Source organism: Uloborus diversus, chromosome 2 (genome assembly GCF_026930045.1).
Source record: "Uloborus diversus isolate 005 chromosome 2, Udiv.v.3.1, whole genome shotgun sequence".
NCBI lineage: Eukaryota > Metazoa > Arthropoda > Arachnida > Araneae > Uloboridae > Uloborus > Uloborus diversus.
The window spans coordinates 191,800,071-191,815,793 of record NC_072732.1 but is presented as its reverse complement, the minus strand read 5'-3'; the positions used below and the strand labels follow the sequence as shown (position 1 = coordinate 191,815,793).

Sequence of the window (15,723 nt, the reverse complement as noted above, 5' to 3'; positions counted from 1 at the left end):
AATTTTGGCACCGAATCCATCATGAATGAAGGATCAGGAAAATTGTGGCCTTCCATAAAAATTATTTTGCATGTCGAGCTATACCTGTTCAGAATCAAAGTACCAAGGTCATGCAAAATTTTAAGGGGGCGGGGGGGGGGGGGGGGGGCTCAAAAAAATTTCCCATGGTTTAGCAGAATATTTTCCCCATGGAAACCGATTCCAGTACAGGTTAGAGATATTAAACTTTGACATTTTTTAAAACTTATTCATTAATGGCTGGAATTTTTATACATTTCTGCAAAGAAAAAAGCATTAAAAGCAAGAAAGTTTTAATTTCGGGGGGGGGGGCGCTTGAGCCCCCACTTGCCCCCTATATGGGCGCCCTTGAGAAGTTCAAACGGCTAGAAATGCATTGAGCAAGAATTTCAAATTTTTTAATATCACTGAAATTGTTTTCAAATTATTCTCTGAATTGGTTTATTATTTCAGCATATTCTTTGTATCTAGTACATAATTTGGGATTCTTAAAATTTCCTATTTATATTGTCATGCCATGCTTTTCTGCTAAAATTTGTTTCATGACGAATGATTTTATTTCTGAAATCTACACTAGGATGCAGGTATGTCTCGCAAATTTAGTTTGTTAAATTTTCTGGTTAAGTCAAAGGGGAAAATAGTTTCGTAAGCCTTTATGGATCTTCCAAAATCTAGATATTTCCTACTTTTAAAGGGAGTATGACAGATAGCTCGTAAAAGGAGCTGAGTGTTTTTAGTGGGCTCTGGTAGCAAACTTCAGCAAGGAAGAGAAATTAGCTGCTAACTCAATTCCTATTTTTTCAAATAGCTGTAAAAATTATTTTTTTAAAGAGGCGTGTTCCAATTTTGTTCTATAATTTTACATCTTTCATTGCTCTACTGACACTCAAAATTTTTCTGCAGAGTGCTTGCTGATGAATGATATGAAATGAATTCTGGTAATATTTCATGGTTTCGGAGAGACCAATAAAGTTGCTCTGCTACAAGCAATTGAACCATCAGTTGCATTCCTAATTTTTCCTCAGGTTTATTTTTGCTGAAGAGTTAGTTTGTCACAGCAGAAAATGTATCTCCTACTCTTGTGCGTTCTTTCAGTTGAATTATTTTTAGAAGATCTTTCTCTTCACGAACTACTGGAGTGAATACAACTACTAGTTGTGCAATGTTCATCATATCCATCGACTCATCTAGTTGCAACAAAAAACAGGCACTTGGTCTGATATCAACTGAGAAATCACATCGTTTGACATTTCTGTCAACCTGTGAATGCTTGAGTGGAAAGCTGCAGAGAATTTATATCAGACATTATTTCTTTTTGTTTTTGAATCCATCAAACAGATAGTTTGTTGTATTGATGAAACATGTGCTCTATACCTTCATAGGGCTGTATATTTTTCTTCAACAATCGCAAGCAACACATCAAATAGGTAAGAGTGGCTGCTCTGTGTTTTCAGTAGACCTTCACAAAAATCAGCAACATGTAACGGGTCTTAGAGCTGTTTCAACTTTTCTTTCTGTTAGTTTTAGGAAATGATAAACTGTCTTTTGAGTCCCTTCATTCCCTTCTTGTTTTATCCTCTGTTTTGTTTAAAAGAAAAAAAAAACTTTCTGCTTTTGACAAAAGGAGTAAGTTTTTTATTTGCTGATATTGGAAGCGCTTTTAATTATTACTACCCAAACAAAAGCTATATTTCAAATCTACTATTTACTGTTATAGGTGAACTCTCCTATCCATTACAAAAAGGGTTGAGGCAACCCACATAAACATTTTAAGGTGTCACCATCTGGGCTGCTAGAATTACAAATTCCCTTAGACCACGACCAACCCGGTCTATTGCTGATGGATGGGTTGTTGACCACTGTTTTAGAACAAAATTTTTAAAACGTTGAACAAAATTGATGTTTCTTTCACTGTTTTTAATAACAAAGCCTTTCCCCCTTGTATCTATACTGTATTTTTAAATGTATAAAATTTCATTTTTAAACATGAATACAGAAAATTAAGATTTTTCACTTTTGTTTTCCAGGTAGAAAACCATATGTCATCCCATTACCCATGTTACAATTCTGGAGCTCATGTCGTTGCACCTGTAAATATACTTTTAATAAAAAATTTCCATGTTATTCAAAATAACTATTTCTACCTTATAGAAAGAAACTGTACATTCAAAAGTTTAGGAAGTTAACATAAAATTCATCGTATTTTTTTATTTTTATCGTTTTGGAATTTTTTGAGCAATCATGCTTTGGTAATGTCTGGTTGGTAGGCATTAAAAGAGATAAGTAATTCTGCCTGTGAAGCAAATGATTTATTCCTATTAGATGGAGGATTTTTAAAATATGTAATTTTAATCCTTTTTAAAAATAACTATCCATCTTTCTGAAAACAAAGTGAGTTCTTGAAATAAAAGAAATGAAATTATGCTTTATTAAGAATGTTGGGACAAATTGTAATCAATATGAAAAAGTGTACAGATTGAAAATTTATTTCTTTAATAAAGCAATTATGATTTCTTATGAAAAAAAAAATCTGATTTCCCGCCTCTGAAATCTTTTTTTTTTTTTTCGTTATTGGCGAAAGGGAAAAAAAAAGAACTCACGTAGAGCTATATAATTGTAGAGACCATTTTTATGATTTTAAGAATTAATTAACAAAAAATTCTTATTACTACTTTCAAAATAACAAAGTGGTAGAATAACCAATTCAAGTGTATCATATTTTCCATGTCTAAAGGGATTACATGTTTTCAAGTGGTACTTATAATACAAGATCCGGATCTCTTTGCCAATTTCTATTTCCATCTGTTTTTAAACAAAACAAAATTTTTATTCATAACTATGGTTAGAGGAAAATCATTCTGTTGGGTTGCCTTTCAAAATATGGCCAGAAGTAAGAAGAAATCATACCACCATCTTGGATTTTAGCTGTGTTTCTTAAAAATATTATAAATAGATGGAATCAAAACATATGTTTTTTTTTTTTTTTTTTTTTTTTTTGTAAAATCAATTTCAAATGTAGTTTTATGCATCTTAGAATATTTATAAATGATTTTTAATTCTATAAAAAAAGTGATTTGTACATACCTTGAAAACAATCAAATATGTTTAATATGTTTGTTCATGTTGAATTTTGTAATTTTTTAAATTTAGTTTTATTATGTCTCAATTTCTATGCCATTGGGGGGACAAATATAAATTTTTATTGTATTTTCAGTGTACCCATGATTTAACTTGTCCAAGGTTTGAAGCATCAGACAATACTTGTGGCTTTATTGTGTCATATCAGACTATTTTTCCTGACAGGGTAAGAATTTTTACTCTTTAATGTTATGAAACTTCAATCACTTAGTGAACTCTTAATTTGTAATATGTGTAACTCATATTGGTGTGAGATAAATAACTGGAAAGTACAGTACAATCCAATGGTCCAAACAGGGGTCCAGAACCCTCCCATCGCCCTTGAGTTTTTTTGATTGACTACAATTCTATGTATGTAGTACGCAAAATAATTTTAAGCAAAGGTAACAATAACTTCAGATTTAAAAAATAAAATTTATTTTCTCTCTTTCTTCCTCTACAAAATCGAACTGTATGTGAACATAAATTGTTCTATAATGAGAAAAGTAAATACATTCATTCTCGTGCTTTTTGGCATTTTAATTAAGTATTTGTTTTACATAATTTTTTTTTTCTAACTAATGATAAGTAATTATTCAAGCATTTTTAAAAATGTTTTTCGTCTCTGACGATCGAAAAAATCAAATTTGTTTGGATGCGGGTTGGAGTATGATTTGAGAATTGTGGACTTTCGATCCTGCCACCCCTTGAGAAATTCCTGTGAGCGCCACTGGTACAGACTCTTTTATCTGGACTAATTGAGACCAACAGTTTTTGTTAAGCAACAAATAATCCAGGTAGTCAGCAAAAACCAATCCTTAAATAAGCAGCTTTACCTTTGTTATGGCAGAAAACAATTATTTATAAGAAAATTTGTTTTGTTCAACATTTTGTCATTAATAGTTCAGCTGCAGTGGTGTTGGACTGAATCTCCAAGTCTGCCATGATGGTTGTTAAATCATTACACTTAAATGTACTATCTATGCAGAAGTTTTTTTTTTTTTTTTTGCTTTTAATCAAAATAAAAAGCGAACGTTGGGCTATTTATACTTCCGTTTTTGCTGTCAAAATATAAAGTTATTATGTATGAGCAGGGCCGGACTGAACCTTTAAAACGACCCGGGCGATTACACAAAACTGGCCCTTAGCTCAGGGGTACATCCCCCCTCCCATGTACACAATCTAGAAACTTTCAGGGTTTTTTAAAAATGGAAAGAGAAAAGAGAATTAAAAAAACATGCAGGGCAGTCGCTAAGTCAATAAGTTGGAGAGTGTATGAGTTTGGCGGCCCTTGAATTTTTAACGCATTTTAACAGAGAGAGAAAGAGAAAGATTTTAGCTTCTGACTTAGGAGGATGTCATTGCAAGATTGAAATGTTAGCAAAATAAACCTAATTGTAAGTAAAATATTCTCTCAGTTATAGGGAGTTTGGGGTTTTCTCCCCCGGAAAATGTCCGAAATGGTAGTTTTATAAACGCCGTTTTGCAATCTTTAATAGAGTAGTGGAGGGGGATTTCAAGGGCCTACGCCCGGCAATTTTTTGAAGTTAAAAATTTACAAACGCTCATGCAGATTATCTTCGATTATGATAGGGGTATGGGTAAGGGATCTCCATCGGAAAAATTTTGAAATTGTAATTCTAAAAACGCAGTTACAGCCGAACTTTGGTGGTGCAGGGAGAGAAGAAATAGAGGATTTTTTTAAGATTCTCTTCCGGAAATTTTCGAAATTGAATTCTTGGGGGGGGGGGGGGGTAAGGTTTTGCAGTTTCAAAAAAGTGATTTTTTTTTCTTTTTTATTTTGTCTTGTAGTTAAACATTTAAAAAATATATTCCCAAAATTTTAAGTCATTTCAAGCAAAATTCTCCAAGTATTCAGTCTCTGCTCCTTCAAACTGTAGCTCCAACAGCAGTCAAAGAAAGCAGGTTGCTACGGGGACTGTCTTCTATGGAGCTGGAATTGATGCCTTTTAGCTTCTAAAACTAGAAACGCGTTTTTCTCAAAACCACTTTTTCAAAGTCAGTGTTCACTCCCATTTTAAGACCCATTGACCAATCCATTTCAAATTTTGTACAAACGTTCTGCATTAAAAAAAAATCTAACTCCTACGTTGAGTTTAATATTGAGTTAAACTTTTACAGCACTCACATGTGTATTTTTCATAATTTTTTTAACTTTAAATCTCTGATCACGCTTTGTCAACTTTTCCGGTTGACCTTTACTTCATAGGCGTGTGCATGGCTTCAGAAATGGGGGCACCACTGTACCAGGAGTTTGAAATCGCGATTGGAAAGGCTCCCACACTTGCTCGCTTAAGGAAAATTTTCAAATATTGTCTGCAAACAAGCATTTTTAAAATGTATGAGGTAAAACATTAATCAACCTAAAAATGTAAAATTTTAGCCACTTTCGTATTAACTTATTTCTGTGTACTAATGGGGGTACCACGGTACCCTCCCTTACGGCGTGCGCATGGGGGGGTGACCCTCCATGCCTATGCTTTTCTTACCTTGCTTTCGGTCCGATTCTTTTCTTTAAAGCATTTTATCAAGCACTTTACTATCGAATAGAATAAATTAACTAATGTAAAGACATTTTAAACCAATTTACCGCTACTGTAAAGGGGAAAAAAATCTAATGTTTGTTGTTTTTCACTAATACCAGCCATTTTAAAGTAATAAGCACAATACTAAGGAATAAATAAACAAAAAATTGAAGCTAAATGACTTTTAAGGATCAACACAATGCAAAAATAATAAAAAAAAGACACATCATAATTTTAACCATGAATTTATTCGAAAATATTTGAGTGTACGACTACTTTTGTTGGCTCGTTATTTCTGTCTCTTCGTTTTTTGGCCCATTTCAGAAAGAAGATCCGTCAATATTTTGAAAAATCTACTGTGTTGTATTTAGAATGGCATAGGAATGATGTGAAAAAATATTGGACTTCATATTCGAATTCAGTTTTGGGTTATTTTGGTTTTACTAAAAAATTTCAAAGTGTACAAACACTTTTGGGAGCCATTGTATCTACGCGGGTGGTTTGATAAGTCCGTGACTTTTAAATGAAAAAATCAAAATAAAAACCAAAATGCAATTTATTTTTCAACATAATCTCCTTTTACAGCTATACATTTTTTCCAACGATGTTCCAACTTTTCTAACCCGTCTAAAAATAAGGTGTCTGCAGGTCATCAAAATACTCATTTGTGGCATTAATGATCTCATTATTTAAGTAAAATCTCCTTCCACTAAGCCATTTTTTTTTAATTTGGAAACAGAAAAAAGTCAGTGGGGCCTAAGTCTGGGGAATATGGTGGATGAGGAACCAATTCATAGCTTAATTCAAGCAATTTCGTGGTTGCAATTGCAGATGCGTGAGCTGGAGCGTTATCTTGATGGAACAACACTTTTGTCTTGAACAAATGGGGTCGTTTTTCTCTTAATTTTGCATTAAAACTGTCTAATAAATTAGCATAGTCCCGTGATTGTTTTTCCTTTTTCAAGGTAGTCAATGTGGATTATGCCCTTTGAATCCCAGAAAGCTGAAGCCATAACCTTGCCGGCCGATGGAACTGTTTTTGCCTTTTTCGGAGCAGTTTCCGTAGAAGAAGTCCACTGTTTTGACTGTTCTTTCATTTCTGTTGTGTAGTAATGTATCCAAGTTTCATCCATGGTCACATAACGTCGTAAAAATTCACTTGGATTACGCTGGAATTTGTCTAAACACTGCTTTGACATTGTTACACGATTCCATTTTTGATCCACTGTCAGCAAACGCAGCACCCATCTTGCTGATAACTTTTTCATGCACAAATGTTTGTGCAAAATATTGCATACACTTTCAGATGATATGTTTACCATATTAACTATCTCACGCACTTTCACACGGCGGTCTTCTAGCACGATGTCATGAATTTTGTTGATCATTTCTTCGTTTGTGACTTCAATTGGACGTCCAGAACGTTCTGCGTCTGTTGTGCTCGTACGGCCACAACGAAATTCCATAAACCACTTGTGAATCATACCATGTGATGGAGCAGACTCACAATAATATTTTTTCAACTTTTGTTCCATTTCGGAAATCGTTTTTCCACGCAAAAAGTAATGCTTAATCAACACGCGAAATTCTTTTTTCTCCATAACGAAATAAAAATAGTCTGCCGTTTTATTCCAATGCCAATAAAACACAACAAAATTTTAATATCGTCTGCAAATTTCACGGGTATTGCCAAATATAACTATAAATCATAATTAAATTGCATTTTGGTATTTATTTTGATTTTTTCCTTCAAAAGTCACGGACTTATCAAACCGCCCTCGTATCAGAATTTTATACTCCCAAACTGTCATACATTTTTCAAGAAAAAAACTTTATTCCTGAGAAATAGACTTTTTTTTTTGCTTTGCTAACAAGTAAAATTTGGCATTTTTGATCAATTTTCTAAAAGCTTTAGTAAATGCATTGAAATTTGTAAAAAGATCCAATATTGCTTATTATAAAGCTGAAAGAATGAAATTTAAAGAAACTATTTCTGTTAAGCCTTAAAATCGAAAGCTATGAATTGTTAAATTATATTTCTTCATAAATATATTTCAATGAAATTTGGTTAGATGGTATTTTATTATGTATTTATGTAGTCTACTTAGCGTCTTTTTAGTAGTGTACAAAAGTTATTGTATTACTTTCAATGCTCTTATCTCTTTTACATCTTGGAAAAACTACTATGTTGTTCGTATGTTCATCACGAAACTTTCTTCTATATTTTTCTTCCTTTTTTTTTCTGATCCCTCCCCATGCTTGAGGAGGAAGCAATATTCCCAACAAAATCAAAATTACACATGCAAAAACTTGACGACCATCCCAATGTCTGAATTATTACAAAAGCAAAGCAAAGAGCGAAAATTGAAAGTTATTTTAAAAGCCTTTCTTGAATTAATTACAAATATTTTATTTGTTAACAAACGCAAGATAGGAACAGTTAAAAATTTTAAATCATCGCGATTTTCTTGTTATTTTTCGACAGTTAAAATCACGCGAAATATGCAGACGGCAGTCTATTACAATTTATCTTTCTTATTGTTGCATTTATAAAGCTATTTTTATTCACACAAAAAAAACCCCCCCTCCCCATGGAGCAATTGGCGCCAACATTGAACCAACGCCTGTTTACATATGGGTTGACATTTATTCCAAATTTCATCCAGAAGGTAGCATTACTTCCTCAGATACGGAACTCACAATAAAAAAAAAGAACGTTCGATTGTGCCACCCCCTTTTCAGCTATTGACACCAAAATAGAGTCAGCATTTATAGCCTCTAGGGGCTACTTGTCGATAAATTTTTCTCTGATTCCGTTCATTATTTCTTGAGATACAGCAGTCACAATTGACGACAAAAAACGTTCTATAGCTCAACCCCCGTTTGAGTTATTGGCACCAAAATTCAATCAGCACCTGTTCCTGTTAATGGCAACATATGGACCGAATTTTGTTTGATTCCGCCAGTTACTTCCTGAGGAATAGCAAGCACGCGTAACTCAAAAAACGTCCCATTCCTCCACCCCCCTTGGAGGAATTCGTGCCAAAGACCAATGGGCATAAGTTCACATAGGGGCACATATGTGTACCAAATTTCGTTCGATTTCATGCGGTAGTTTTTGCTGCAGAGCGGCCACAAAAAACTGGTCACACACACGGACACACACACACAGACAGACATTTTCCAAAAATAGTCGAAATGGAATCAGCACACCTCAAAACGTTCGAATCCTTCGAAATTCGAAAATTTGCACGAATCCAATACTTTCTTCTATATATTAGATATAGAAGAAAGTAACAAGGCAGTTTTTGTTTCATTTTACAGGACAACCTAACAGCTTCTCTTACTGCAGTGGTTCTTATGCTCGAAATTACAAAAATGGAACCTTTTAAACCACAATGAGGAAAATTTCTAATTTGGCTATTTTTTTTCCTTTTGAGCATAAAAGAGTCGACGAGGAATTTACAGTAGAAGACTTTTCTTTCCTCCTGTTGCCGCTAGTTATACATACAGAAGTACAGGAAATAATAATCTGGTGCTGGTTGTTCTTCATTGTGGAAAATATGTTTAAATCTAAGAAAAATTATTTTTTTCTCACTCACCAAAAACAGCCTGTGGATTAAGTGATGAAAATTTGAAAATGCTAGGGTAAGAAGCTGTTTTTAATGATGCTGCAAATGACAAGAGAAACTGCCAGTTAAGTCAAATCTACCTGCATTAAGAATTTAAAAATTCCCTAATTTGATAAGTATGAACCAAATGCAATAAGTTGCGCTTGTGGTGATAATGTGTCTGCCTTTAAAATTCTGAATCTTATTTATGATCTTGCTTTATGATCTTAAACAAACTACAGCTATGTGCATTTGTGATTCACATTTGTATTTTTAAACAAATTTCTTGACAAGGTTCTTTCTTTCTTTCCAAAAATAGTATTCACCTATCGACAAAAAAGACTGGATTTCATATGTAGTATTAAGAAAAGGAAAGAGACCAAAAGGTAAGTTTATTTAATCTTTTGTAATTTATGACTTCTTGGCTGGCTAGAGTAGAATCAGATTACATGATATAATGATGCATCACTGTTAAAAACTACAAGACATTCTACAAACACATGGCAACCCCATATTTGCTGGCTTGTTTGGCTTGAGTTGCATGGAAACTATTTAGTTGGCAATAGCATGTATTATTTTGTCTTTTTAGTGAAATTTTAAACAAAATATCTGCCAAAAGAATGAAGAAAAGCCACCTAATAACATTAAAATGCAAAATTAAAGCTTTGAAGAGCAAACATGTCAGAAATTTAACAAAATATTATTTTGTTTTTCCCAATTTGGAAAATAAATAAGCTGCAAGGTGCCAACACACGCCTATTCTACTCTTGCCGACTTTTTTTTTTTCACTTGCAGTTTCTATTTGTATCTTAGAGAATGATCATGTTACTCAGACATAATGCAATTAGACCCCTTTTTTTTCAGTTTCTGATTTCTGATAATTTCAATGGAGTAAATAATGTTCCTAGTTAATGCATGGCAGAAAAGTACATAATAAAATATGTACAAATGTAACTATCCATATACGGTTGATCCCCTATAAATACTGTACATACATTTTGTGTTATGCCAGTTATGAGCTTTTCACAACCCAAAGTCATAAACTTAGTTGTAATAATTAAAATAATTTTGTTTAATAATCAAATTAAGACACCACGCGACAAATTTTAACGTTATAAGAGCTTTCTTTAGCATTTTATACAAATACAATCACAAATTTTTCACTGTGTCATGTGAATCCATCTTATATGAACCTTTGTTATTAAGGGGAAAGGGTTCTACTATACATTTTTCCATCAAATTAACTAATTCAAAACTTTAAGATATAATGTATTAAAAACATTTCTTTTCTAGAACTTAACCATGTTGGCTTCTGAGTGACTCTAATATGAAAGGTTGTGTTAGTTTTAAACTGTCAGCAATTGCTTTAACACAGTGATTTCATGTAAACTAATGTGCCCTCATATTGTCAATCATCACTGTTATTCATCATTTTAGTATAAAAAAATACTATCCTTAAGCGAAACATGATTTATTCATTTATTGCACTATGTAGTACTGAATCTACAAATCCTTGTTATTTAGCATGATATCCATTACAACTTTCTATTGCAAGAGACATTTTGTTGCCATTTCACTGAAAGAGAAATTAACTTAAAATGACCACTTTGGGCTTATAAATGTTTTATTTATCTGTCTTTTCTTGTTTGTATTGATGAACCACTTTATGGTTAAAACAAATTTTAATCATCCATCTTTTTCTTTTATATCTTAACCATAAAAGAATGTCTAAGTAAAGTAGCACATGGACTTATTTCTTACAATTTGGAACAAGGATGCCAGTCAGATTTTTTCTATGCACTTCTGCAATTTATTAGTTTTTTTTTTTTTTTTTGAATACATTTTAGCCATCATTTCAATAAAAATTTTGCTAATGTGGAATTGAAGACACTCTCAATTGTATCCCTTTAATCTTTTATGTCATTTCAAAATTCACAATAAATTATTAAGTGAGATTAGTTTAAAATGTTTACCTTAAGTAATGTGATATTTTGTTGAATCTTTTTTTTTTTAAACAAAGCTTATCTAGAACTTCAAGATTTTTCTAAAATATTTTTGCCTGTTAAACTAAACGTCCTTATCCGTAACTTATCCCCTCATTTGGTTGCTTACTTGTGTCATTTTTTATTTTATTTTTGTTTTAGATGAAGTCTCTTGGCCAAGAATAGTAAAACCTGTATTGGCACGAGCGAAGCATGCATATTGTCGCATGTGTTGTAGCGATGGAAAATTACGTGAAGTTGTAGTAACAAAAGCAAGACATGGAAGGTAAAGTACAGCCTAGTGCTGTATTTTTTTATAAAATACTTTTTGCAATCACATAGGTTTTTCACAGAGCACTTTTTCATACTTGAGAAAATATAATGTTTCATTTAACTCTTGCAGGTGACATTAAAATGCCCAAAATTTTGGGCCTAAGTTTCAAAATAGCATTAAATAACTGATTTTGAAGTAATGAATTTCTCATTAACAGAATTGACTGCAGCATCACCAATTTTGTAGGTTTTAGTAGCTCTAATATGGCTAAGATAACAGAGCCTAACAATTAATGTAAGTACTAGACTTGGAACCAAGCTTCAGCCTGGCCTAATCATGAGCTGTAATTTGGCCGATTTGGACTATAACAATTTATGTTATCTATCTTCTTTTTAGAATTATTATTACATTACATATTGTCTTTAAAGTCATGCACTGTTGTACCTTATAACAAAATATAGGAGAAACTTACATTTCATTTAAAATTTTGGGTGTATTGAACTAAAAACTATTTATTAATTAAAAATATATTCTATTTAGTTTGAAAGTTGATAAAAAATAAAGAGATATGTTACATTATATCTAGTTAATAATTGTTCAAACAACTTACGTTTTTGTTAGAATAAAGCTATTACAACATAGCATAAAATACTTTTTAACATTTCTAGTTAATGATAGTATCATTTTTTTATTTTCTATTCAAGTCAAATTCGCCAGTAATGAGCACCCTGGAGGACTTTCTGTTTAATTATACAGTAGACCCTTGTTTCACGTGGGGGTTACGTTCCACGGAAATGCCGCTTAACTTGAGACCTAATACTAGTGTTAAAGTAGGAGTTTGGTTCTGTAGATAACAAAATACTTCATTCTAGTGATGACTAATTGTATAAGTTTAATGTGTACTTATATCGACTTTTATGCACAACATGCATAAACAAAACATAAATTAATTTCGTGTTCTTTTTATAGAGGAGCTGGCTGTGATAGACTTTTGGCAGTCACTAAGAATTTTTCACTGTAATTCTTTGCGGAGCATTAATGCATCCAAGATCACTTGCTTCATTTCCATGATAGAATCTTCCTTCACTAACAAATCAAAAAGATCATTTCTATTGTCTAGGAATGGCTCAAAATTTTCAATGTGAACGTTTTTGGTTGTGCGTCACCGACGTTGGTGTCCTTGTTGGTTTTGTCCTCCTTTGTCACTCCTAAAAGCTCTTCTTCCAGTGAGTTCTGAACTGTGTGAGTTTAATAACTTTACTTCTGGAAAGAGCTCTGAAACCAATCACATAAAATGTATCCAGTGGCCCAAGCTTGATTATTAGCACGCCAAAATGCAGTTGATTACGCGTAATTTGCAATCTTTAGAAGTTTGGATTTTGAAAGGGAAGAATTTTATCTGTTTGCATTGTCGCATCTGCGTAAAACAAGGGTCTACTGTATTTTATTTAATTTCTTTTTGGTACATTAATCTGTCAATGAAATTTAACCAATTTTATACTTATTGATCAAGGTTATTAACAATAACTCATAACTTGTAAACATGCCAAGAATTATCGAAAAATAATGAAAAATTAATTTTGATTTATTTTTTATTAACGAAAATATGACGAGCACTTGCACAGTTTAGATAAAGTTATAAAATGTATTCCAGGTTAGGTTACTGTCACATGATGAAATGTTTTCTGTGTTTTTTTATTCTATTAAAAGTTCAAAAAAAAGTTCTTCAACCTAATTATTCTTTTCATACCTATATAAATATGCATTTTTTAAAAAAAGTGGCTTTGTTATAATTTCTTCTTGAAATAACTAGCAATTTCCACACAGCATTGACGTGATTAAAAAGGGGGTAAGGGAAACATAGAACTTTTTTTAAACAATAGGTATTTAAACAAATCACATCTGTCAACAAGGAACAGGTTTTTTTGAAGCAATTAAAATTATTCATTAAATTTATTCACAACACATTTTAATATCTTGTTTACTGTTATACTTGTATATAATTAGTGATGTAAAATACCCGGGTATTCATTTTTAGGGGTAAATACCCAGGATATATCCCCGGTTAAATACCCAAAATGGGTATTTACCCGGGTATTTATTTCAAAAATTCATATTCAACTAAAATACTTTTCTGTATGTATTCCACTATATATATATGAACAACCATATACAAAACAATAAATTTTTGCTCAAAAGTTGTATTTTGATCACATATTGAAAGAACAATTGTGTGAAACAATTTAGCAATCTAATATGATACCCACATTAGATGTGTCGGATATGCCTAATCAATGTTGATAGCCAAATTTCAGATATAAAAAGCCTAACTGGTTACAAAAAAAGCAAACATCATTTTTTTAAGGTCCTTGTCTTTTATAATCCAGTAATATGTCCCTGCATGACCAAAATGTCACTCAATTTATTATTACTGCTTACTTTCCTATATCTTTTGCAGAAATTTTCTCCAAACCTAGTTCAAGTATTCAGGCGTATTCTACATATATATAATGGCAAGTAACAAAAAAGGAATTAAACATTGGAAAAAGGGGGAGGAATAAAAAAAAATTATAAACAAAGCCAAAGACAAACTGCTTTGAGATTGAACTCATCAGCATTGGAAATCTCAAAGTTTTTTTCGTACCAGAACTACAAAGCAACACAAATGGATAGTTAGGCAAATGCATTACAAATTCAGAAAATTCATACTTTGAAGCGGCAGCCAAATTTTGAAAAGATAAAAAATGGGGAGAGAATGTAATGAATATGTATATAAATGCCTGGTGTGGAAATAACAGGCATCGCAGCGTTCCTATATTCCTATATTTTCCTATATTTCTGAAAAAGTTCCTATAATTCCTATATTTTCCTATATTTTTCAGTTTCCGATTCCTTTTTTTTTTTTTTTGCTTTTCCCCTCGACTTTTGGCTACCGCCTTTTCCGCGATCCACGTGCAGCCGCCATTTTATCTTTCCTACTGTGCAGGGCTCCCAAATGGTTCGCTTTTCCCGCCAAAGTCCGTGTTTTATGGTAAAGTCCGCTTCAGACTTTTAACATTATGATCTGATTAGTTCGCTTTTATATTGTTTTTACTTAAATATCAGATTTTAAAAGTTTTTCATTTCGTTAAAAGTTACTGTTCTCCCAAGCACGCCGCCGCAGCGCGTGTTAAACAAAGTTCGTACGCCCATGAAAAACCTTGAAAAGTTCTTGGGGGGGGGGGGAGGTCTCACACACACACATTTTCTAGTGTTTGAAAACCTTGAAAAAGTATAAAAAGTTTCTTTATTGCTTGAATTTATTTATTGTTTGGATTGTGCTTGTAATTCTTTTAAAAATATTTCATTAGTGCAATTTTCTGAACATATATATTCGATATGATTTATCGCGAAAAATTGCTTTCGTGTTTGAGGTTTCAATCCTTTTGCATCTTGTTAATATTTTGATTCTTTTTACAATCCAAAGTGATTTTGACATGTGTTTACCTTAGCTTAGCTTATTTTTCGTTTAATTTCAATAATTAATGAAGGAATTATTTTGGAAACCATGGCAACATTGAACTTACTCGGCTCGGACGCGGAAAAATGCTTCTCGCTTTTGAAATTTCCATCCTTTTGCATCTTGTAAATATGTTGATGTTTTCCACAATTAGAAGTTATTTTAGTATATGCTACTTTAGTTTAGCTTATTTTTCGTTTGATTTTAATAATTAACGAAGGAAATATTTTGGAAACAATAACATTGAGCTTATTCGGACTTCGCAGAAAATTGCATCTCGCGTTTGAAATTTCAATCCTTTTGCATCTTGTGAACATTTTGATGTTTTGACAATTGGAAGTTATTTTGACATATGTTTTTATAGATTAGCTTATTTTTCGTTTAATTTCAATAATTAATGAAGGAATTATTTTGGAAGCCATGGCAACATTGAACTTACTCGGATTTCGCGGAAAAATGCTTCTCGCGTTGGAAATTTCAATCCTTTTGCATCTTGTAAATATTTTGATGTTTTCCACAATTGGAAGTTATTTTGACATATGCTACCTTAGTTTAGCTTATTTTTCGTTTAATTTCAATAATTAACGAAGGAAATATTTTGAAAACAATAACAACATTGAGCTTATTCGGACTTCGCGGAAAATAATTTCAATCCTTTTGCATCTTGTAAACATTT

General features: G+C 32.2%; 1 protein-coding gene across 1 annotated transcript in view; it reads left to right on the top strand.

Annotated features, from left to right (window-relative positions):
- LOC129216229 (methyltransferase-like protein 17, mitochondrial) overlaps positions 1 to 15,723 on the top strand; it is an 82,012-nt gene that overhangs the window by 61,624 nt on the left and 4,665 nt on the right. The window contains exons 11-14 of the mRNA XM_054850426.1: positions 2,046 to 2,108; positions 3,233 to 3,322; positions 9,612 to 9,678; positions 11,437 to 11,560. Of these exons, the coding sequence (XP_054706401.1) occupies positions 2,046 to 2,108; positions 3,233 to 3,322; positions 9,612 to 9,678; positions 11,437 to 11,560 (344 nt within the window). The remainder of the gene's footprint in view (positions 1 to 2,045; positions 2,109 to 3,232; positions 3,323 to 9,611; positions 9,679 to 11,436; positions 11,561 to 15,723) is intronic.